Source organism: Aquarana catesbeiana, linkage group LG03, assembly GCF_042186555.1.
Source record: "Aquarana catesbeiana isolate 2022-GZ linkage group LG03, ASM4218655v1, whole genome shotgun sequence".
Taxonomy (NCBI): domain Eukaryota; kingdom Metazoa; phylum Chordata; class Amphibia; order Anura; family Ranidae; genus Aquarana; species Aquarana catesbeiana.
Window position 1 is genome coordinate 142,023,423 of NC_133326.1, and position 24,120 is coordinate 142,047,542.

The 24,120-nt window shown below is 44.2% G+C and overlaps 1 protein-coding gene across 5 annotated transcripts in view; it reads left to right on the plus strand.

Annotated features, from left to right (window-relative positions):
• NRF1 (nuclear respiratory factor 1) overlaps positions 1 to 24,120 on the plus strand; it is a 123,606-nt gene that overhangs the window by 29,287 nt on the left and 70,199 nt on the right. For 4 of the 5 annotated variants that reach the window (XM_073619355.1, XM_073619351.1, XM_073619356.1 and 1 more), the window contains exons 2-3: positions 11,354 to 11,633; positions 18,746 to 18,860. In XM_073619355.1, coding sequence (XP_073475456.1) covers positions 11,360 to 11,633; positions 18,746 to 18,860 — 389 coding nt within the window. In that variant the 5' untranslated portion in view covers positions 11,354 to 11,359. The remainder of the gene's footprint in view (positions 1 to 11,353; positions 11,634 to 18,745; positions 18,861 to 24,120) is intronic. The other variant, XM_073619353.1, reaches the window with a different exon arrangement.

The following is a 24,120-nucleotide window of genomic DNA, read 5'->3' on the forward strand; positions in this document are numbered from 1 at the left end:
GTCCGATCTGTCCGCTGCAATGTCGCAGTCCCGCTAAAAAACGCAGATCGCTGCCTTTATTAGTAAAAAAATTTAAATGCTCTAAATCTAGACGCTATAACCAATCAATATACACTTATTGTGATGTATTTTTTTTTTTATGTATTTGCCTAAACTGATGAAGAAATTCGTTTTTTGGGGGATTTTATAGCAAAAAGTAAAAAATATTGTTTTTTTTTTTTTTGTTTTTTAAAATGGTCGCTATTTTTGTTTATAGCGCAAAAAATAAAAACAGCAGAGGTGATCAAATACCACCAAAAGAGAGCCCTATTTGTGGGAAAAAAAGGACATCGATTTTGTTTCAGTACAACGTCGCACGACCACGCAATTGTCAGTTAAAATGATGCAGTGCCATATCGCAAAAAAATTGCCTTGTCGTTAAGGGGGCAAATCCTTCCGGTCCTTAAATGGTTAAAATGAATCCAAACCCAAGAACCAAAATGTTTTATTTTTTTTTTTAAAAAAAAGCAGATTACCTATCCTTCATTGTGGTGGCTGTTAGGCGTTAAAAAGAAACCTAATGATGCTGCCAGTAGCCAACTTCATGTCCTAGGTGACAAATCACTCATTCTACAAGATCTATGGTGGGGAAGCATTGTCACCTTGGCAAGTGTTTTGAGATAAAGACCCCCTCCATCCTCTTCCCCATAACCTAAGGGGGAGGTGCTTTGTAGCTCACAGAGAGCTGTGGTAACCTATTTTGTAGTTCATTGATGGGATTTTCATATAGACTTCTAGTCAAAAATGGCAAAAAAAAAAAAAAAATAGAAGCTAAATCCAGAAACTGCCTTAAGGCCGGGTTCACGCTGGTACGACATGACTGTTGTACCACTGTCATCCTACCTTGCCCTGCGACATCAGTCCTACTACTTCAGTCCTACTTCCATCTGACTTGAATAAATAGGATACGATTTTGCTCCGACTTTGAGATAGTCCAACTTGACCTTTGACCAATCAAAGCAATCCCAGTGTGACATAAATTCCTTTTACTGCTGCTGTGATCACCATGTCGGATGTCACAGGTTGGATGATTAGGACGAGGATCCGACTTCAGTGATATTGAATGGGCTGAAAACGAGCCAAAGTAGTGCAGGAACCTTTTCTAAAGTCGGACCGACTTGTTAAGACAGCACTCATAGGGAAGCATTGGTTTGTACACATCATGTGACACGTGCTCCCAAAGTCAGAGCGCATGTCGCACCAGTGAGAACCGGGCCTCATGGCTTAGCATATATTTATACACATTTAAAAGCAATTATAACAAACTCCATTTAAAACCCCTCCCTACAGTACTGCAAAAAATTGATGAGCACGTGTGCCTATAATATCAACACTAGTATTTCTACAGAAGAAGAATGTAAAAATACCTGGCATAATGCTTGGTGCATAAACATATTCAAACACATGTGATCTGCTTAGGCCGCCATCATTCAGCTAATTTATTCCTGTTGCTTCCTAGTCTGACTGAATCTGCTAACAACTTGAAGCCCTGTTTGGACAAGTATAAGGATTTCACACATATTCCATGAGAATATAAAAGATGCTCTGGTAGTGTAAAACCTTATGGGCACATTTTATTATTGATTAAAATTACACTTACATTCAGCAAGATTAAAAAGCACTTTGGAACAAATCCTCGCTGGCAAGATAAACAGCACCCGCACTTCCGGGAACTCGCGATAATGTCAGCAAGTTGCTCCTCCCTATGCGTTTCGTCACTTTCCTTATGGAATATAATCTACTCTTGTTTTGGTTCACATATGTTTTTATCACTTGTAAGCACGACTCTTTTGATGTAATATAAATACTGATGTGGCATGCCGCTAACAATGGACTTGAATATTTCATTCGCATGTGGAATATAGTTTTTGTCATCTTGCGTTAAGTTTACTACTACTGGAGGATCAGTTAAAAGAGAACTAAAGCCAAAACTTTTTTTTATTTTATTTAGGAGTGGAGAGGGATTAGAACCTCTGTCAGTTTTTATTGCTGTCTGTGCCCCCATTTGGGAGATTCGCCCTCTCTTTGTCTTATTTACCATTATTATTGAAAGTGAAGGAAATTTTGGGTTGTGCCCAGAAAATGAATAGAGGGGAAATCTTCCAATGGGGACACTAGTTGTGGTGACCTGGGGGCCTCAAGGAATTCCCATAATTTGCAGGTATCCTATTCACTTCCTGTTTGGCTATAGGATAGGAAGTGAAGGAAAATATCTGCAGTAGGACACGGATGGCGAACAAAAATCTGACGGGTTATACCCCTCCCTAGCTCTATTTAAAATGGAAAAAAAAAGTTTTGCCTATAGTTCTATTTAAAGCACAATATAGGGTGAGAATATAGGCATAGATTTCCAAGTGCTGGTATCTGCAATGAAAAGTGCTTCTTTTAACCAGCAGATTTCTTTATGGATCTATGCCTATGTAGACACATTGGACAATTTGCATCCCTGGTGAGAATATGACACCTACACGTGGAAATCAGTTTATATCATCTATAAGAAACTCGGTGAGAACTGTTTGATGCTGTTACTAGCAACCGATTTGCACTACAATTGTTCTTGAAAACATGCCGGCATTGATGGTGGAAGGTGCTGCTTAAGCTGGCCATGGATGGTTCAAATCTCAGCGGGTTCAGCAGTGACCGGCAAAGATTTGATCCATGTATGGGCAAGCTGATTGTAACCAAGTCAATCCATCAGTTACCTTGGGTACGACCAGCATGTTGCACTTCTAGCATGCGATTATTGCCAGCGGCTATAGGCACTAGCAATAACCATTATGTTCTCCTGGTGTGGTTGCAGAAAAGAAAATTGCATAATCACTGGCCTGCCTTAGTATAGGTGTGGACATTTGATATGAGTGTGTTTTGTACCTCTAGTGCAGGCGTCTCCAAACTTTATAAGCAAAGGGCCAGTTTACTGTCCTTCAGACTTTAGGAGGGCCAGACTGTGGTCATTGGGAGTAGAAAATGCCTTAGACTCTGTGGTCAGTGGGGGTAAAATAATTACATACCACCTGTGGGTAGTAGGAGGTGTATGTATTACTGGGAAGAATAATCTCCATCTATGGTGTCAGTGGGAGGAATAGTGCCCCATCTATGGTGACAGTGGGAAGAATAATGCCCCGTCTGTGGTGTCAGTGGGAGGAATAGTGCCCCGTCTGTGGTGTCAGTGGGAGGAATATTGCCCAGTCTATGGTGTCAGTGGGAGGAATAGTGCCCAGTCTATGGTGTCAGTGGGAGGAATAGTGCCCCGTCTGTGGTGTCAGTGGGAGGAATATTGCCCAGTCTATGGTGTCAGTGGGAGGAATAGTGCCCAGTCTATGGTGTCAGTGGGAGGAATAGTGCCCAGTCTATGGTGTCAGTGGGAGGAATAGTGCCCAGTCTATGGTGTCAGTGGGAGGAATAGTGCCCCGTCTATGGTGTCAGTGGGAGGAGTAGTGCCCAGTCTATGGTGTCAGTGGGAGGAGTAGTGCCCCGTCTATGGTGTCAGTGGGAGGAATAGTGCCCCGTCTATGGTGTCAGTGGGAGGAATAGTGCCCCGTCTATGGTGTCAGTGGGAGGAATAGTGCCCCGTCTATGGTGTCAGTGGGAGGAATAGTGCCCCGTCTATGGTGTCAGTGGGAGGAATAGTGCCCCGTCTATGGTGTCAGTGGGAGGAATAGTGCCCCGTCTATGGTGTCAGTGGGAGGAATAGTGCCCCGTCTATGGTGTCAGTGGGAGGAATAGTGCCCCGTCTATGGTTTCAGTGGGAGGAATAGTGCCCCGTCTATGGTGTCAGTGGGAGGAATAGTGCCCCGTCTATGGTGTCAGTGGGAGGAATAGTGCCCCGTCTATGGTGTCAGTGGGAGGAATAGTGCCCCGTCTATGGTGTCAGTGGGAGGAATAGTGCCCTAAGGGCCAGATAAATGCAGACAAAGGGCCACATCCAGCCCACGGGCCACAGTTTAGAGACCTTTGCTCTTGTGAAAAGTGCTTTCAGTCAGCAGACCTTTTTCTTTTTCATACATCATGGGACACAGTTAGGCTAATGTTCATTACCTGCTGGGTTATACGTCATCTCCAGGTGAATGGACACTGTTAAACCAAAGGTCTTTAGACCAGGAAGTGATCCCCTATATCACCCCTCACATACAGGAAGTACTTCAGTTTTTACCAGTATCTGCAAGGTGGATGCACGGATGTTTGAGCTCTCTGAGCTCCAGGTCTCTAGTTCCACAAACTGTTCTTAAATGAATCAAGGGATTGACCGATCAGATCCATTTGACGCAGGCATTATATGCCTATATAAATGGTACCCAAGCCTTGCAAAGAAGACTCAAGATCTTGCGAGGTTTTGCCTGTAATGCGGCCTCTGGGCACTGGACCCTGCGTAGTGGAATCCTGGACACCACAGCACTAAGGCATTCCTGCAGGGTCCTTTACAGGTCCAAAGGAGTGGACCCTAAACATGAAAAGGGTACCCAGTCCTTGAAGGTCCTCAAGTGACAGGAACCCGCCAAGATGGGTGAAGTTTGGACTCTTGGTTTCTAAGTTGCCCTGCGCCTGGCTGGGTAAGTGAAACCCTTTTATTTGTGGGGTGTCCCAGTGATTGTAATAACCAGTCAAGCTAGCTAGAGGCTGGACACCTGTCTGCTGTGACCATACGGGGGAGTTTTGGGCTTGCTGTGGGTGTTTGCAAAGTGTACCTTCTTTTTTTTTTCTTTTCTTGTGTCTGGCTGTTTTTTTACCTGTATGATGGTGCACGATGATGCGCCATTTTGTCTTGGTTTGCCATGGCGTTTGTGAGTTTAGCAAGAGCGCCGCTGCGCCCAGCAGTTTGGTTGGCAGCCATGGCGCCATGTGCCGTAGCCTTTATCTGGGCGCACGATCACTCGCATCTTATGCGCATACAGCCATGCCTGTACGCCAGGCCCGCGCACACGAACAGAACGTTCCGGCGCACAGCCAGCTTATTTAAGCTGTGTATGCCAAGCATGCGGTGCTTCCAGAAGGCAGCTGTGGGACACAGAGCAGGCTCTGAACCAGGCATTTGCAGCGGTTCATTTCTCCTTACCCGGGTCACGTGAGTCACCAGGTGTTGCTTGGCAGGCTAAAGGTGCTTAGCAGGATTGTTGCATGGGGCTTGGTGAGCCCTATTAAAGGGTCTCCCTTCTGAGGTGTTTTAATACTACACCCCAGGTACTCTATTTTTGTGGCTAGAAAATGTCTTAAAAAGAGAGGAGCGGAACTAACACTACAGGGAAGGGCACACCTATGTCATCAGTAGTTCCTGATGAACCTAATCCCTTGAAGGACCAGAGGCTTCCAGGCAACCTGAGTGGATGCTCCTATCTGGTATTGTGCCTACAGTCAACGCTGCTGCTTCACCCCTTATTACCAAGAATGAATTGTCCTCGGCCCTAGCCAGGTTAGAGCACAGGATTGCTAGCATGATTGCCTCCATCCCGCAGGGTGGCAAGAAGCATGACATCCCCCTTCCCGGAGCCTCTTAGTCTGGAGCAGGAATGGGTTGAGGATGGGGAAGAGCTAAAAGCTCAGGATTCTGTGGATGGCCTAGTGGATGAGTCTGCTTCCGAGCAATCTGGACAGGAAGATATCCAGTTGATGTCTGCCTGTCAGTCACGAGGCTTTTGATCCTGACTCTTACCGAAATGGTTCATTCTGCCTTTTAAGTTGCCTCTTGCAGAGGTTACTGAGCCCCCTGGTCCTCTTTGGGATCCCTGAGGCCTCTTCAGGCCGCACAGGCTTTCCCCTTACACCCTCTGTTGGAACAGGCAGTGTATGCTGATTGGGAACATCCTGACAGAATTTTTGTTCCTCCTAAGAGGTTTTTCCTTTTATATCCCATGAATGAAAAGTGGAGTGCCATAGATGCAGCAGTCTCTTCCTTAAACAAGAACTTAACTTGTCCGGTAGATAACGCACAGGGCTTGAAAGACCCCGTTGACAAGAAATTGGAGTCATTTATTAAAAGCTTCCTTTTCTTTGGCCAGTTCAGCTATTCAGCCAGCTCTTGCAGCAATTGGTATCTGCCAGTCCTTAAAGGATCAGATCAGAGGGCCTGACAGGCCTAACCGGGAGGATGATCTGGCTGAAAATAAGACAGATATTCCTCGAGCGTTGTGTTTTGCTGTTGACGCCTTAAAGGATTCAATACAGCAGGTTTCTTGTTTGGCTCTCTTGTCTGTACATATGCGCAGACTTTTGTGGCTTAAGAACTGGTCAGCCGAGCTTCTATGTAAAAAGTTATTGGCAGGTTCCTCTATCGTGGGGAACATTTGATGATCATTTGGACAAATATATCCAAAAGATTTCCGGAGGGATCTACTTCCTGTGAAGAAAAGCACCAGGTGTCCCTCGTTTAAAACCTCAGGGACTGCTTCCTCAAATGTCTCAGCGCCAAGGCAGTTCCGCTGCCAACAGGGCGCTAAGGCCAGGGGAAAGCCGCAAGGCCAGGGCCAGAAAAAGCCCTGGGTCCAAAATTCTTCTAAACCCAGCACCAAGCCCTCCTTTTGAGGGTACGCCCCGACTCCATCGGGTGGGGGGGAAGGCTGCTGCACTTTGCAGACATTTGGAGAACAATAATTCAGGGCGAGTGGGTCACCTCAACTCTAATCCGCAGTTACAAGCTGGAGTTGCGGGGGGTCCCCCCTCAGAGGTTTTTAAGATCCACCGTTCCCTCGGATCCTCCAAAAAGAGACTTATTGCTTCAGGCACTACATCATTTTGTGCATCAAGGAGTGATTGTAGAGGTTCCTGTTCGAAAAAGGCACAGGGTTTTACTCAAACCTGTTTATGGTTCAAAAACCAAACTGGGATACAAGGCCCATTTTGGACCAAAGATCCCTGAACCAGTATCTACTGATACAGTCCTTTCGGATGGAGTCTATCTGCTCAGTAGTAGCCTCACTCTAGATGGGAGACTTTCTAGCCTCCATCGATATAAAAGACTCGTATTTACACGTACTTGTCTTTCAGCCTCATCTGAGGTTCCTACTATTTGCAGTAGAGGAACGTCATTTTCAGTTTGTGGCTCGACCCTTCAGGCTTGCTACAGCTCCCTGGGTGTTCACAAAGGTCCTAGCACCAGTACTTGGTCTTTTAAGGGCCCAAGGGGTCCTGGTACTCTGGTATCTGGACGACCTACTGCTCAGAGATCACTCATTACAGGGCTCTAGAACAGAGCATAACATGCACAGTGCGGTATTTGAAAAGCTTAGGCTGGATCATAAATACCAAAAAGTCAGCCTTGAAACCAGTTCAAAGTCTAAAGTATTTAGGTCTGATCATAGATACGCTTCAAGCAAGAGTATTCTTGCCACCCGCAAGGATCTGTGCCCTGACGGTTCAGATGTGTCAGATAAGGGGCACCAGACAACCCTCCATTCGGCTCTGTATGAGTCTTCTAGGGAGGATGTCATCCTCCGAGGCAGTGCCCTATGCCCAGTTCCATTCCAGGCCTTTACAACAAGACATCTTGGTGGCTTGGAACAGGAGAGGACAAGCCCTGGATTATCCAATGTTATCTCCTCGGGCACGCTTAAGCCTAAACTGGTGGTTGCAGGATCAGAACCTATGAAAGGGAAAATCCTTCCTCCTGGTAACTTGGAGAGTACTGACTACAGATGCCATTCTCTCAGGCTACGGAGTGACCCAAGAAGGGCTCATAGCTCAGGGGAAATGGTCAAGGACAGAGCAGATCCTGCACATCAAAGTCCTGGGATTACGGGCAGTACGTCTAGCCCTACAGTCCTGGAAGGTGGAGCTTCAGGACTGCCCTATCAGGGTTCAGTCTAACAATGCTACTGCAGTGGCCTATATAAACCACCAAGGCGGTACCAGGAGTCGTTCAGCTCTGAAGGAGGTGAACCACATACTAGCCTGGGCAGAGGGATGTGTACAGATTCTATCGGCAGTTCATATCCCGGGAGTAGTGAACTGGAAGGCAGATTACCTCAGCCGCCAGCAGATGCGCCCTGGGAATGGTCCTGGGGTGTTCCAGGAAATTTGCCAATGTTGGGGATGGCCAGAGGTCGAACTACTGGCATCCAGGTTCATCAACAAGATGCAGCAGTTTGTGTCCTGAACAAGAGATCCTCTGGTAATCGGAGCAGATGCTCTGGTAGTTCCATGGAGCCAGTACTCTCTGGTTTATGCTTTCCCTCCGATCCCTCTCGTTCCATATTTGTTGCTCAGGATTCGGAGAGAGGGGGTTCCAGTCGTTCTGGTGGCACCAGCCTGGCCCAGAAGGCCCTGGTTCCCGGAGATTGTGAGACTGAAAATAGACGGGCCATGGACGCTTCCACGTTGCCCCGATCTACTGTCTCAAGGTCCTATATTCCACCCCAATTTACAGTCTTTAAATTTTATGGCATGGCTACTGAAGCCAGGGTGTTAAAGGACCGTGGCATCTCGGGACCAGTGGTGTCTACCCTAGTGAATGCTAGAAAAGCTGTAGCTAGGAAGATCAATCATAAGGTCTGGAAGACTTTATATTGCTTGGTGTGAAGCCAAAAAATGTCATCCTCGGAAATACATTATTAGGAGAATTCTCTCTCTTCTACAGTCAGCTGTGGAAATCAAATTGGCTTTGAGTACAATCAGAGGTCAAGTTTCGGCCCTATCAGTATTCTTCCACTGGCCTTTAGCCTCTCATTCATTGGTCCGAACCAGGGGGCAACTTGCTTGCTTCCCCTTCCATTAGGTCACCTATGCGTCCTTGGGACTTGAACTTGCTGCTGTTTGTGTTATAGAGACAACCATTTGAGCCTATCAAGGAAATTCCACTAGACTTGCTGTCACGCAAGCTAGCCTTCCTGATGGCCATTACCTCGGCTAGAAGGGTGTCGGAGTTGGCGGCCCTTTAGTGCAGGGAACCATACTTGATCCTTCACCATGACAGGGTCGTGTTACGACCTGTTCCATCCTTTTTGCCAAAAGTGGTGTCGGCCTTTCATTTAAATCAGGACATTATTTTGCCTTCTTTCTCTCAGCCTCGTTCGGCGGAAGAGAGACGACTGCATTCTTTGAACGTTATCCGGGCAGTCAGGGTTTATTTGTCTAGATCTGCAGAGATCCGAGGGATCAGACTCCTTTTGGTAAAAAAAAAAAAAAAAAAAAAAAGGACCCAAGAAGGGGCAGGCAGCTTCCAAAGCTTCCTTTGCCAATTGGGTTTGTCAATTGGTCATTCAGGGCTATGGTCTGAAGCGTAAAGCTCCTCCCTTTAGGGTGAGAACGCATTCTACCAGGGGTGTAGGAACCTCCTGGGCTTTTCACCATCAGGTATCTGTGGCTCAGATTTGTAAGGCTGCTACCTGGTCTTCAGTGCATACGTTCACAAAATTTTATCAAGTGGATGTTCGAGCAGCCGAGGATTCGGCTTTCGCCGCAGTGTACTACGGGCTGCCGTATAAGGTCTGATGGCTGTTGTTTGTCAGGGTGTCTCCCTCCCCTCAAGGCTATTGCTCTGGGACATTCCAGCAGGTAATGAATATTAGCCTAACTCTGTGTCCCATGTTGTATGAAAAAGAAAATAGGATTTTTTCATCATACTTACCTGTAATATACTTTTCTTTAAGTACATCATGGGACACAGAGGTCCCTCCCCTCTTTTTTGAGGATTCAGTGCTTGCTACAAAACTGAAGTACTTCCTGTATGGGAGGGGGTTATATAGGGGATCACTTCCTGTCTAAAGACCTTTGGTCTACCAGTGTCCATTCACCCGGAGATGAAGCATAACCCAGCAGGTAATGAATATTAGCCTAACTCTGTGTCCCATGATGTACTCAAAGAAAAGGATTTTACAGGTAAGTATGATGAAAAAATCCAATTTTTATGGATAAATTTTTGTGTGTCAAAGAACACACATTTGAAATCTTGTAACTAGGTGAGAAAAACACATTTATGCATTCCAACTATGCTTGTAAATAAATCTGGTGCACAGACAAGGTGGATGGGGGAATCCCCCTGCGCTGGGACATTTGTATTCTGACAACAGCACCCACAGGGACGGCCAAACAGTCAGTCCATTCTAAACTGGATGAATTTTGTTCAGTGTATGGCCAGCTTACAGTAAATCTGCACAGACAATAGAAAGATGTTCTACTTATTAGCAGAAGCTTCTATGGACATGCTATCTAATGCACATCGTTTGCAGCTTTTGCAAGTTTACTGAGAGCTATATGATGTCAGTAGCAGCAGATTCATGCAAATAAATAGTTCATATTTGGAAACAAGTTTATTACATACGTTTGTTAGAAAAACTTTGGAGTTAATTTACTAAAGGTAAAATGGCTGTTCACTTTGCTTAGCTTAGTGCTTAGCTTGGTGAATGTACTAGAAACTTGCTTTGCAAAAAATACCCAATCATGTGCAAGGGGGAAAAAGAAAAGTATATTTGAACAAAAAACTGTATTTATTACAAAAAGTTAAAAAAATATATATATATAAAAACATGAAAATAAATGCATAATTGGATGATACAGCCCATATACTGGAAGTTGCAACAATATTTCTCTGCTAGTGGTCTAACAATAATTAGCAAAGAAATATTGTTGCAACTTCAAGTATTTGGCCTGTGTCATCCAATTATACATATGTTTTTATGATTATTTTTTAACTTTTGTAATAAATACAGTTTTTTTGCATTTTTGTCTCACTGTCTTCTCTGGTACCAGTGAAGTCGGCAAGGTTCTAAATGTATTCTTTGATCATCAATTATTGATGAGGGTACCCATATATAGCCCGTTTTATATCTAGGTTTCTTTGAACGTTATTGGATGATGAAAGTCAGCTGAGCTTCACCTCATTCACTGAGTGAAGGGAAAATTTCCTTGCAAAGTGAACAGCTTATTCGCCTTTAGTAAATCAACGCCTTTGCGTCCATCTGGTACACTGTTTACATATAAAGTTATATACGGTAGTTGCTTTGCTGGGTGCAATTCTATGCATTGCTGTCTGGAGAACACATCAGAAATCACAGTATTTAAAAAAAAATACTTGTCCAAGGGACTAAATCAGAGTCCCAAACTACTTGTCCTGATGAAAAACAAAAATTACCCAGGATGGAAAATATGAAGGGTTGATGTTTTGTATTAGGCAGAGGTGCTTTTAGGAATGTCTGAGGCTTTTAAAAATGAAAGGGATATTATGGCAACTTTAAACGTGTAATGTGTTTTTTTTTTTTTTAAATAGATAAATACTTATTTACCCTAAACCTTATGTAAAAAAAAGATCACGTTCTAGCAGTGTTTTTTCTATTGCATGGAGTTTCATAATGGACTTTCTTTGATTTGTAATGTTGTTTCATTATAGAATCTTATGATCTATGTTGACAGTTTGGCAACCATGGAGGATCATACAGTCACACAGACGGATAACCTGACAACCATCGAAGCGCATACAGTGGCTCACACTGTGGCTCATTCTGTAGCCCAACAAGTCCAGCAAGTCCATGTTGCTACATACACAGAGCACAGTATGTTAAGTGCTGATGAAGATTCTCCATCCTCTCCAGAAGACACATCTTACGATGATTCGGACATCCTCAACTCTACTGCAGCTGATGAGATAACTGCCCATCTGGCAGCTGCTGGTAGGAGCTAAGTAGTGATAAATGCCAGTTCTGCTTAGTCATACCATTGTTTTAGTTGTGTGGATAAGTTTTGCTGTCAAATGCTGCCTTTTGCATTCACAGTGCTGCTCAAGCGCATACATTTCAAAATGCAGTAAAAAGCTGCATTTAACCCGCTTTTCTGCAGTGCAAATTTATCTCAACAGGACCCGCTGCATTCAAAGAAACACAATGAAATTGGGAATATGGTGACCTGTGTTTTGACATCCGTTTTTCTAATCCTGTTAAACACCTAATGGTTATCTGTCGCTTCGTTATCAAAGTAAAGCTGCATACTGAAGAAAGAAAAATGCATAAAAAATAAATAACATTAATATTTTTAATTGATATAAGTATTGTCAATTTAAAACAAACCATTTAAAGGAGAAGTATAGCCAAAGCTTTTTTGGCTGTACTTCTATGGCTCACAGGAATGCAGTTTGTTAAACGGGTTTAGTTTGCACACATGTATAAGCTGCAAAGGCCGCAACAAGGCACCCCACTTTTATCCAGAGTCTTAACTCTATACATTTTTGAGAGCCTCCATAGTTGAAGCACATGCATTATAATGGATAGGCAGAGGGCAGGTGAGCCTGGAATGAGCCCACCCTCTTTTAAAAGCACAGGGGCGCACTGGACACCCAGCACAAAGGTGTTCAGTGTGTCCCCTCACCAGTATTCCAACAAAACAAACAAATGGCCACTGCCCCCACCTATAACCGTCCTTAGCAGCAAGGAGCACCTTGTTTGGTGTGCGGCAATCCAAACTCTTTTACCCTGTTGAGTGGACAGGGTAAATCAAGCCGGCACCCACAGTAGAGCCTACCACATTCGGACACAGGAGCTTGAGCGGTAACCTATATGCTTTTCAGCATACAAAATAGTTTCAAACTCTACCCCCTCTTTGTTTTCTTTCAAACTATCCAAAAGCTAACAAATGTGCAAACTGCCCTGAACCATCTTTTGTCCCAGGGTGTGAGTGTTCTGATTCCTCTGGAACACAGGTTCAAAGGATTCTTTTTTGTTCACAAATTTTGCATGGAATCCACAATGTCTGCTATTGCTTCTCTGAGACCAAGGGAATACTTGGCATCAGTAGACATTCAAGATACCTACCTCCGTATTCCCATTTACCCATCTCATCAGAGCTTTTTGCTCTTCACAGTAGGAGACCAACACTTCCAATTTGTCCTGCCATTGGGTCTATCCCCTTCACCCAAAGTATTCACAAAGGTGCTTGCACCCCTTTTTCACTCTCTCAAAAACTCAGGGCAAGTTACCAGGTACTTTAGATGACCCTCTTCTGAAGGATTAATTTCCCTCAACTGTCTACAAATGTCCAAAGGACTATCCAGCTTCTTCAGGTTTTAGGTTGGGTTATCGACCTCCAAAAGTCTGCCCTCAGGCCTTCTCTGCTTCTGGACTATCTAGGCCTCATTCTAGGTACGACCCAAAGGTTTTCCTTCCACCAAATAACTTCTCTCTCTAAGGTCTCACTCTCTCTGGCCTTGAGATCAAAAAGACATTCCTCTCTGGAATTATCAGTGAGATTGCTAGTTGTCATGGTTGCCTCATTCAAAGCTCAATTCCACTCAAGGCCCCTCTAATACAACATTTTGTTCGCCTGAAACCATCTCCATCTCTTGACTTCCTTATGTTTTTTTCCAGGCAAGCAAGAAAATAGCTAGTACCCAATCGGCCTGTAGGCACTTTAAAGCACATGTTTTTACCTTGTCCATCTAATTTTAAAAGCCTTTGGATTCTCTCATAAAAAGCTTTATTTGCAGTATTTCACAGATCAGACCCCATTACAGCACCATGTGCATCTTGGGAACTTAATCTGGTCCCCTCTATCCTGCAGAAACCACCCTTTGAACCCATTGGAGAATTTGCCACAGGTGAATTCTCCTGCAAAGTGGCCTTCTCTGTTAGAGGTGATTCTAAGTTAACGGCACCCTATTGTAAGGAGCCTTTCCCAATGCCTTACAGGGATAAAGTAATCTTAAGCTGGGTACACACTAGAAGTTTCTTTTCATTTGACCCAGTTGGCTGAATGGAAAAAAACCTGAGAGATTGCCGTACGAACAAAAGCTATGTTAGTGCTGCAATCTCCCCTGCTGTGACTTTGTGTTCTATTAGGGATTTCGGGCGATTTTTGTCCTGTGTGTACACGGCTTAACGCCCAAAACCCTTCTTTCTCCCTAAGGTGGTATCAGCCTTCCACCTTACTGAAGACCTTGTCCCACCTTCCTTGTGCCCTGTTCCCAATCATCCCATTGTTTCCATGTAGTAAAGGCTGTCAGTCTCTTTACGAAAAACTACTACACCCTTCTTTGTTTCATTTTGAAGGTCTCCTCCCCTGTCTCACTTTGGATTACTCTAGAGAGGGCTGTTTTATTTTGGATTTCCCTTTCTCTTCAGTCAGGGGTTATGGGTATTCTTTAGCTCCCAACTGGTCACATATTCTGGTTGGAGCAATCTTTTATTTACCTGAAATTTCCATCTCTAGATGGATGGTTAGTTATCCTCAGCCTTACAAACATTATTCTTAAGTAGTTACTGGGTTGTCCTCCACTTTATTGTTTAGGTCCATTATCCTTTTTATATAAGGCTTCCCCTAGGGGTGCTACCTGTCCTGTTCTTGAAGTCCAGATTCTTCTTTCAATATTATTCCCACATTTTTTCATCTAGCCTTTCAGCCAATTATTTTTTGATACCTTTCCAGTAAGATTTCCACATACATGGGATCTTTCAGTGTTGCCCACCCCTCAGTTGGGTTATAAGATATAGCCTTGTGTCCCTCAGTGGGCTTTAAAGAAAAAAAAAAGTTTTTGTACTTACTATAAAGTATTTTTCAGGTCTCATCCCTCTGTGTCTTGGCTCTATGTACTGCTTCCTCCAAAAAACTAACACAGACTTTTTTCCTGCTTACCATTGGCTAACTCCTGAATGCAGCAACATAAATACATAACTTACTATATCCCTGTGTCCCTCAAACGACTAAAAAAAAAAAAGTTTATGGTATGTACAAACATCCTAGTTGCTGGGCACACCTACATTACCATGCAGGTTAAATTGGTGTATTCTCTTTGTGATAGTAGATGTATGCACGTTGACACCAGCTGCTGCAAGAGTTACCTGCAGAACTTGCAATTAAATTTGGGGTTAGAGACTTTTGCCATCAGATGATCAGCTCTTGGACTGAATCTTGCTAGTCCTGGACAAAGTAGTCTTTGTAATGTAATACCACTAATAGATCATTTTTCCTTACAGTGTAATGGTTTAATCCAAATAAGTGCATGCTGTTTAAATATGTCCAGTTGACGGTTTACATGGGGTGTGCTTACTTTTTTACACGACTGTAGATGTTAGATGGCTATAGTGTTATAGTTACTGCGGCTACACAAATATCTGTAATGTTTCATTATATATATATATATATATATATATATATATATATATATATATATATATATATATATATATATATATATATATATATATGAGATTAAGGCTCTTTAGATAAAATGCTGTTGCACCCCTTAGAAAGTGCAACCTGTTACACTGTTTCTTCAATATAATTTTTGCCAGCAGAGGGCGCAGATAGAGCAGAAACGTGCATAGTAGCGTCTCATCAGCAATGCTTTTCTACTAAAGACACATTGCAATTACAAAGTTTTATGGGGGACACATTGGGGTTGATTTACTAAAGGCAAATATACTGTACACTGCAAGTGCACTTGCTCCAGAGCTTAGTAAATGAGGAAAATGAAGGTAAAGATTCACTTTGCAAAGAATACTCAATCACATGCAAGGAAAATATGCAGCGAAAATAAAAAACAGCATTTTTGCTTACACATAATTGGATGATCGAAATCAGCAAAGCATCCCCTCATTTCAGAACTTCCCCTTTCCCCTGCAGTGCACAGTATATTTGCCTTTAGTAAATCAACCTCCCTGTTAGACATGCATGCTTGACGTTGCACTAACAATTTTACTGTTTTTTTTTTTTTTTTGTTTGTTTTTTTTTTTTTTGTGACAGACAGTTTAATGCATCTGTTATTTGAACCATTTACGCATTTTTTATAGTCTTGATTTTTAGAAAGAAAATATAGAGGACAGGTGGTTGGATGAATGAAAGGTCCACCTCCTCCATTCATAGAGTGCTTTTTATTGATGAAAGCTAAAGTTCAGCTTCTATGAATGGAGGAGGAGCTGGAAAGAGCGGGAACAGTCAGCACTCTTGACGAATACCTATGACAGGTCCAGCGGCTGTATTAATCCTTGCAGCACCAGAAGATTAGCACTGTGGAGAGCAGAGGACTGAAGATTTCAACTAAAGGTTGCCATAAATGGATCAAAATTTGGCCCGTTCAGTAGGGACCACCCAAAATTTTGATCCATGTGTGGCCACTGCCGCTCAACAGAAATTGATCCATTGATGCACTTTTGTTGAACGAACCTGTTAGATCAGCGGCTGCAGCACCGATTTGTGTATTCTGAGACCAGAGGAGCCCCGCTCCCCTGCCGCTAGAATGCAATATCGGAGCAGGGAGGATTCCCCCTTGCCCACCTCAATTGTGTGGAAAGGGGGTTGGTTCAGTGTTTCTTTTGTTTTTCAGCCAGTAAAAAGTGAGCCATGTAAGGCCAGCTTAAGACAGTAGCAGGGCTTCTTTAGATTAAATGTAAGTACCATCCCTTGTGCTGATTAAATAATAATTTAACTAAAATTAGACTTTAAAGTGGTTGTAAATCCATAAAAATGAAAAAAAAAACTGCAAGACAAAGGCATAAAACCGCGATGGCATCACTCCCACGCATGCACACGGGAGCCGTTGGTCACCGCACATCAGCTGAATAACCGGCGCGAACGAGCCGTTTCTTCAGTGCGCATGTGCCGATGACTTTGGCACATGCTGATACAGTGAATATCTCCTAAACCGTGCAGGTTTAGGAGATATCCACGGTACCTACAGGTAAGCCTTGTTATAGGCTTACCTGTAGTGAAAAATGGTGTGTAAGGGCTTACAACCATTTTAGGTACTTGGTAATGTATGTATGCAATCATCTGTGAAGACGTCTATGAAGAACTTCTTCACTGAATAACCGTTACAATTGTAATTTAAATTGGTATCTTCGGGTGTCTGCATGTCTCTACCAATACTTCTTCAATCTTCCTGAGACTCTGCTGCTTTGGGAGATCTGATATGCAGGAGAAGTTTTTTTTTTTTTTTTTTTTTTTTTGGCAAATGACAGTCTTCTGCAAAAAAACTTTTGCCCAACACTACTAGTGGTTTTTCTGCTTGCATGCTCGCAGTGCATATCTTGACTCATTCTCTGCATGCTGAGAGAATTGGTAAAGATGTACATATGCACAGGAACTAAATCGCCCTCTGGTGCCTGCTTTTAATTACTATTGCTGCTTTATATTGGTTTTAAAGGAAATTTGCTTTGAGAGAAGCACAGGCCACCGTTGCTAACCACCTTCTGAAAATACTATTTACCCAGATTCATTTGGCCTCAATATTTTGAGGCTGAAAAAGTAAAAACACCACAGGGGGTGGAACGTCGCTACGCCCCCAGTTAGACTCAATGTGCAAACCAAACAAAATATAAAAAACAATCTCACATTACTGTATTGCACTTCTCTTCTATGCATTATTATTAAAGTGCTCAGTGCTTGTATTCTTCCCAAGGTCCCCCCAACTTCTCCCACCCTCATCAGACACTATTGACTCCCTTTTTTTGTTAAGTGATCAAATCAAGGGTCAATAACAGCCAGGGATCTGTTTTGGCATTGCTTCACATGTACTACATATGAGGTAAAACGATCAATGCCAATGACAGTGAGAGCTTGCAATAGTGAAGTAGCATTTATTGAATAAAAGGAATAAAAGCTATTGCACATACATAAGTATACATATTGATTTCCTGTATCAGGAAGAGCTACTGGATCAAAAAGTGTGCGATCCACAGAGTGGATATGATGATACAGGAAGTTCCCGCCCAACATGTTTTGTCATCAGTAAAGGATGTCTTCAGGAGCAAGTATCCTCCAGCATCACATTTGCTGTTTTAACCAGTTAGCCCTGCCTATTGCACCCAAATGTGAACTCCTTAATCTACGCCATTTTGTGGTCCGCATGACTGTGACCGGACCTTCTTACTTAAATTATCTAGACGTCATGACAGTGAATTCTTACTAAAACAATATGTTAAACAAAAAAATGGGATCCACCTCCCCTAGTTGTGGACAGAGTGCTGCTAGCCCAATAACATATATGAAAAAAAGAACAGAAGACACCCAAGGGCTTGTACGCAGCTTGCAAGTAATAAATATACTACTTGTGTATGAAAATATATTTTATTTTTCAACGGGTATAAAAAATCATCAGTAAAAGCAGCAATATCAAAAAAGGGGGAGGAACAAATGAAAAAGGGGACAGCAAGAGCTCTGGTGTACATAAAAATTTACATAATGGATGTCCAGAATAACAAATGCAAAGAACAATACACAGGCAGTATGTCTGTCAATGCTCTTGTTGAGAAATACACTAACGTGTTTCGATCATAGTTTTGTGTTTCAATCTACTTCAGGGGGATACAGACATCTATAACATATCAACACATAATATTAATAATATCATCATCATTTAGGAGGGGACAGTCCTGTATATACAGGTATTCAGAATATCAAGAGATCCTACCTTAATTAAAAGAAGTGTTGAGTAGCCAGAGCAAAAAATACAAAGACATTACACCAGGATGTTCTCATGATGGTCAGCCATCCGGGGGTGGGCAAGGAGTCCAATGCTGCCTGCAAGAGGTCACGCTTCATTAGACGTGCAAGGGTGGGAGGGGACACAGGAAATCATCCTTTGCATTAATATAACAGCAATATCACTAGTGTTTTCAAAAGCCATGTTTAGCAGTGGCAACCTATGTATGTTCTCAATACAGGCTCCCTTTAAAGCTAAATGTTTCCCCTACATCTTAGCCCTTATGGTTTGGAACCTTTCTGTTATTGGATTTTACAGTTTTTTTTTCTGTTATAATTGTACTCTGTGGTAATTTTGTATTTTATGTATTTGTAGGGCCTGTGGGAATGGCTGCTGCAGCGGCTGTAGCCACAGGAAAAAAGCGCAAGAGGCCTCATATCTTCGAGTCCAACCCTTCAATACGTAAAAGACAGCAAACAAGACTTCTTCGGTGAGTAGCTGTTTGCAAACTAGCGAATAACCACCGGAATAAAGAAAGATTATTATTTGAGTCTTTCTAGCTCTGAGTACAATGGCTCTGTAGTTAAATTCAACTGTAAAGTACCCCTGATGCTATACAAAAGTAACCTAATCAAGCTATACTTGTAAATAAGATTCTTACATTCAAAGCGGAGTTCCACCCAGAAATGGAACTTCTGCTGATCGGATTCCTGTGAGCCACTCACCTCCTCCGCTGCAGGCTCTGCCACATAAACGGAAAGGGGGAGATCCCACACATCCAGGGGTCCTGCGCAGTCCTCGGATGGTCTCCTTTCTCCCCCTTCACCCACGGCCGCCGCCACAACGATCCTACACGCGCGCAGGGAGCGCGCTTTTACAGTGGTTTCGGCGGGGAAGGTGGGGGGTGTGGTTATGGCGCACCAGTGCGCAGGCGCAAAGCGGCTATGTTTAAAGCCTAGTACGCCGCAGCCCCTGTAAGCGATGGGACACACAGCTGTGGGCAGTAAGCATCTCAGTGGTTTCGGATCCAGGCATATCTAAGACACCTACTCGGCATCAGGTTGTGCAGACTGAGGTAAGACTAAGGCACAACAGTGATTGCATTTTTTCTAGTACCTCTGCTTTGCAGCTTAGGACTATGTCTACCCGTACGAGGGCTTCATAGGGAGGTAGAAGAGGCATTAAGAAATCACTGCCTGGATCTAGGGGTTCTGAACCTGCCTGCAGGAAACCACCCATCCCCCCCCCCCCGAAAGACTGGAGGCAGCCTCACAGGATGAGTCTGTGCCTCTGTCAGGCTTTGCAGCCTCTCCCAATGTTACAGTCCCTGTATATGTCACTGAAGACACTATGAAGGCTGCATTGGATGGTTTAGAAGGAAGGATTACTACTTTTATCACAGCTTCCTTAAAGAGTAGCAGAAAAAGGGGTAAATCCCCTCCCTCTGCTCTAGGTTCCCTATCAGATGAGCATTCTGATAATGATGAAATATCCCTATCTGTGGATGGGGATCAGGAGCAGTCGGACGATTCGGGGGAAGAGGAGAAGCTCTCTTCTGCCTCCCAGGCCCTCAAAGTACAGGTGCAATACTATACTGAGTTGGTGCGTACCACATACAGATTGCCCTATGCTGAGGCTGCCATTTCCTCTGTTTCCTCCTTTGGGATCCTGGAAATCCCCACAGGCTGCGTATGCCTTCCCAATTCATCCCTTGCTGGAGAAATTGCCGTATGATGACTGGGGTCACCCAGTTAAACTATTTTCTCCTCCTAAAAGGTTTTCCATGCTTTATCAAGTGGAGGAAAAGTTCACCAAGGAATGGGGGGTGCCAGCAATTTATTCGGCTATTTCTTGTGTGAATAAAAGCCTGACCTGTCCTGTGGACAATGTTCAGGGGTTCAAAGATCCGACTGATAAAAAGCTGGAAACTTTATTAAAAGCCTCCTTTTCTATGGCTGGCCCTGTGGTCCAGCCTGCGGTCGCAGCAATTGGCATGTGCCAGTTCCTCAAGGAACAAATGAAGCAGGTGCTTAACCCCCTTTCCACTGAGGAGATCGAGGTTTATGCAGACCTTCCTAAGGCCTTATGTTTTGCAGTTGATGCCATTATGCATTCTGTTCAGCAAGCATCACGCCTTACTCTCCTGCTGGTACACATGCGTAGGTCCCTTTGGCTTAAGCATTGGGCAGCTGAAACTTCATACAAAAGATATTTGACTGGGTTCCCCTTTTATGGGGAACGCCTGTTTGGGGACGATCTGGACAAATCTATCCAGAAGATTACCGGGGGTAAAACCACGTTGTTACCGGTAAAAAAGAAGAGTAAATGTCCCTCATTTAGACGTTCTCTTTCCCCAACCCCTGGAGCCTCGACCTCCAGGCAGTGGCGACGCCCTCCCCAGTCCAATACTGGGGAAAGGTCCAAGGCCAAACCCAAGGGCAAAAGAAGTCTTAGGGTCCAAGATCTGGTAAACAGAACCCCAAAGCATCCTTATTAAGAGGCGCCCCCGCTTGGCCGAGTGGGGGGAAGGCTGCTGCAGTTTACAGGCTCCTGACGGAAAGAGATTCAGGACAGATGGGTAGCCTCCATGGTGTCTCTAGGCTACAAGCTGGAGTTGCGGGAGCTTCCGCCATCTCGTTTCCTAAGGTCAAGAGTCTCCAAAGATCCAGAAAAAGGGAGGACCTTGTTTCTGGCCTTGGAACGTCTATTATCCCAAGGGGTAATTATAGAAGTGACCCCAGAAGAGCAAGGCTCAGGGTTCTACTCAAACCGCTTTACAGTTCCAAAACCGAACGGGGATGTCAGACCTATTCTAGATCTAAAAGACCTGAATCAGTTTCTTGACATTCGTTCTCTCCGCATGGAGTCAATCCGCTCAGTAGTTTCCACCCTTCAGGGGGGAGAATTCCTGGCATCAATAGGCATCAAAGATGCCTATTTACATGTGCCAATATTTTCCGCTCACCAAAGATTTCTAAGGTTTGCGGTGGGTCAGCGCCACTTCCAAGTTGAGGCCCTACCTTTCGGTCTTGCTACCGCACCTCAAGTGTTCACGAAAATTCTAGCCCCGCCCCTGGCAAAACTAAGAGCTCGGGGCATAACAGTGACAGCTTATCTGGGCGGTTTGCTACTCGTAGACCGGTCTGTAGCATGCTTAGACCACAATGTGCTCAGCACAGTAGAGTACTTGGAGTACCTAGGCTGAGTCCGCAATCTAGAAAAATCTTCCTTACAGCCCCTAAAAAGGCTGGAATATTTGGGCATTGTCATAGACACAGTCCAAAGCAGGGTATTTTTACCCGGGTCAAAAGCCAAAGCCATAAAGGATTTGGTCCGAGTGGTCTTAGCAAGGAAAAATCCCTCCATTCGACTATGTATGAGACTTTTAGGGAAAATGGTGGCCTCCTTCGAGGCTGTTCCTTACGCCCAGTTTCACTTGAGGCCTTTACAGAACAGCATCCTCTGCCTGGAACAAAAGAGTTCAAGCCTTGGATCTTCCAATGTGCCTATCACCATGGGTACGCCAGAGCCTCAATTGGTGGTTGCTGACCAAGTATCTACTGAAAGGAAAATCCTTTGTTCTAGTTACTTGCAAAGTCGTAACCACAGATGCCAGCCTAATAGGCTGGGGAGTGGTTCTGGAAGAAGCCTCCACCCAGGGAAGATGGTCCAGAGCCGAAAGGCTCTTGCCCATCAACATTCAGGAGATTCGGGCAGTTCGTCTAGCCCTCAGGGTCTTGACTTACAGGTTGCAGGGTTGTCCTGTCTGGATACAGTCCGACAATGCTACGGCAGTGGCCTATATGAATCACCAAGGGGGCACCAGGAGTTGGGATACCCAAAAAGAGGTGAATCACATTTTTTCTTGGGCAGAGAGGCATGTTCCTTGCCTGTCTGCGGCCTTCATTCCAGAGGTAGAAAATTGGCAGGCGGATTTCCTAAGCCGCCAGAAGCTGTCTCCAGGAGAATGGTCTCCACACCCCAACATATTTCAGGCCATATGTCAAAAATGGGGTACCCTGGATGTAGACCCGTTGGCTCCCAGGTTCAACAAAATCTGGACAGCTTTGTGTTAAGAACAAAGGATCCGCTAGCACAAGGGTCAGATGCCTTATCGATTCCATGGGATTAGTATTCTCTTATCTATGCGTTCCCTCCAGTTCCGCTTCTCCCACGATTCCTTCAGAGGGTCAAAAGGGAAGGAAAGCCGATAATTCTGGTGGCCCCAGCTTGGCCCAGGTGACCTTGGTATGCGGAGATTGGAAAAATGGCAGAAGGAAGACCTTGGGTTCTTCCGCTGTGCCCAGATCTACTCTCACAGGGTCCAGTATTCCATCCTGCCTTACAAAGTCTGAATTTGATGGTTTGGCGGTTGAGACCCACATTCTGAAGGGTCGTGGCCTCTTGGGGCCAGTCCTGTCCACTCTAGTTAATGCTAGGAAGCCAGCCTCCAGGCTCATCTACTACAGAATCTGGAAGGCATATGTTTCATGGTGTGAATCCAGAGGGTGGCATCCTAGAAAGTATGCCATTAGCAGGATTCTTGCCTTTCTTCAATTAGGTGTAGAAATGAAGCCGGCCTTGAGCACTATCAAGGGCCAGATCTTGGCCTTGTCGATATTCTTTCAAAGACTGCTTGCCTCTCATTCCCTGATCCGGGCCTTTATTCAGGGGGCACTTGAATCCGCTGGTTAAGCCTCCTGTGTGCCCATGGGATTTTAATTTGGTTTTGTCTGTTTTACAGGAACAACCTTTTGAACCATTGCACCAGGCTTCTTTAGTTCTTTTGACTAAGAAATTGTTTTTTCTGGTAGCCATAGCCTCGGCTAGAAGGGTATCGGAGCCATATTTGATTATTCACAAAGACAGAGTTGTGTTGCGTCCTCACCTGACTTTTTTGCCTAAAGTGGTTTCAGGATTCCATTTGAATCAGCATGTGGACTCAGATACGAAAGACTGATTGTCTATTCTTTCTGCCAGAAGGCCCCAAAAGGGCCAGGCAGCGTCAAAATCCACTATCTCTAGATGGATTTGACAGTTTATTGTTCAGGCTTATGGTGTAAAGAAGAAGATTCCCCCTTTTCAGGTTAAAGCGCACTCAACTAGAGCAGTTAGTGCTTCATGGGCAGTGCATCACCAGGCCTCCATGGCTCAGATCTGCAAGGCTGCAACTTGGTCTTCAGTCCATACATTCACTAGATTCTATCAGGTGGATGTAAGAGGTCAATGAGGATGGCGCTTTCGTGCGCAGTGTACTGCAGGCAGCAGTATAAGTCCTCTTGTCCGTTGGCGGACTATGTTTTTCTGATCTGTGTCTCCCTCCCCTCAAATTTGGACATTGCTCTGGGACATCCCACTAAGTAATTAACCAAAGGCTCTGTGTCCCGTGATGTAAAGAAAATAGGATTTTTAAAAAACCGCTTACCTGTAAAATCCTTTTCTTGGGAATACATCACGGGACGCAGAGCTCCCGCCCCTCTTCAGGATTATACATTGGGATACTTATTGCTTTGCTACAAAACTGAGGTACTCTCCATATGGGAGGGTTTATATAGGGGAGGAACTCTCCTTGTAATTAGGGTTGCCAGTGCCAATCACCTGATGGTGACTATCTAACCCACTAAGTAATTATCAAAGTCTCTGTGTCCCGTAATGTATTCCCTAGAAAAGGATTTTACAGGTAAGCTGTTTTTAAAAAATCCTATTACTATAGAGTCTGGAGGGCTTATGTTTCCTGGTGTAAATCCAAG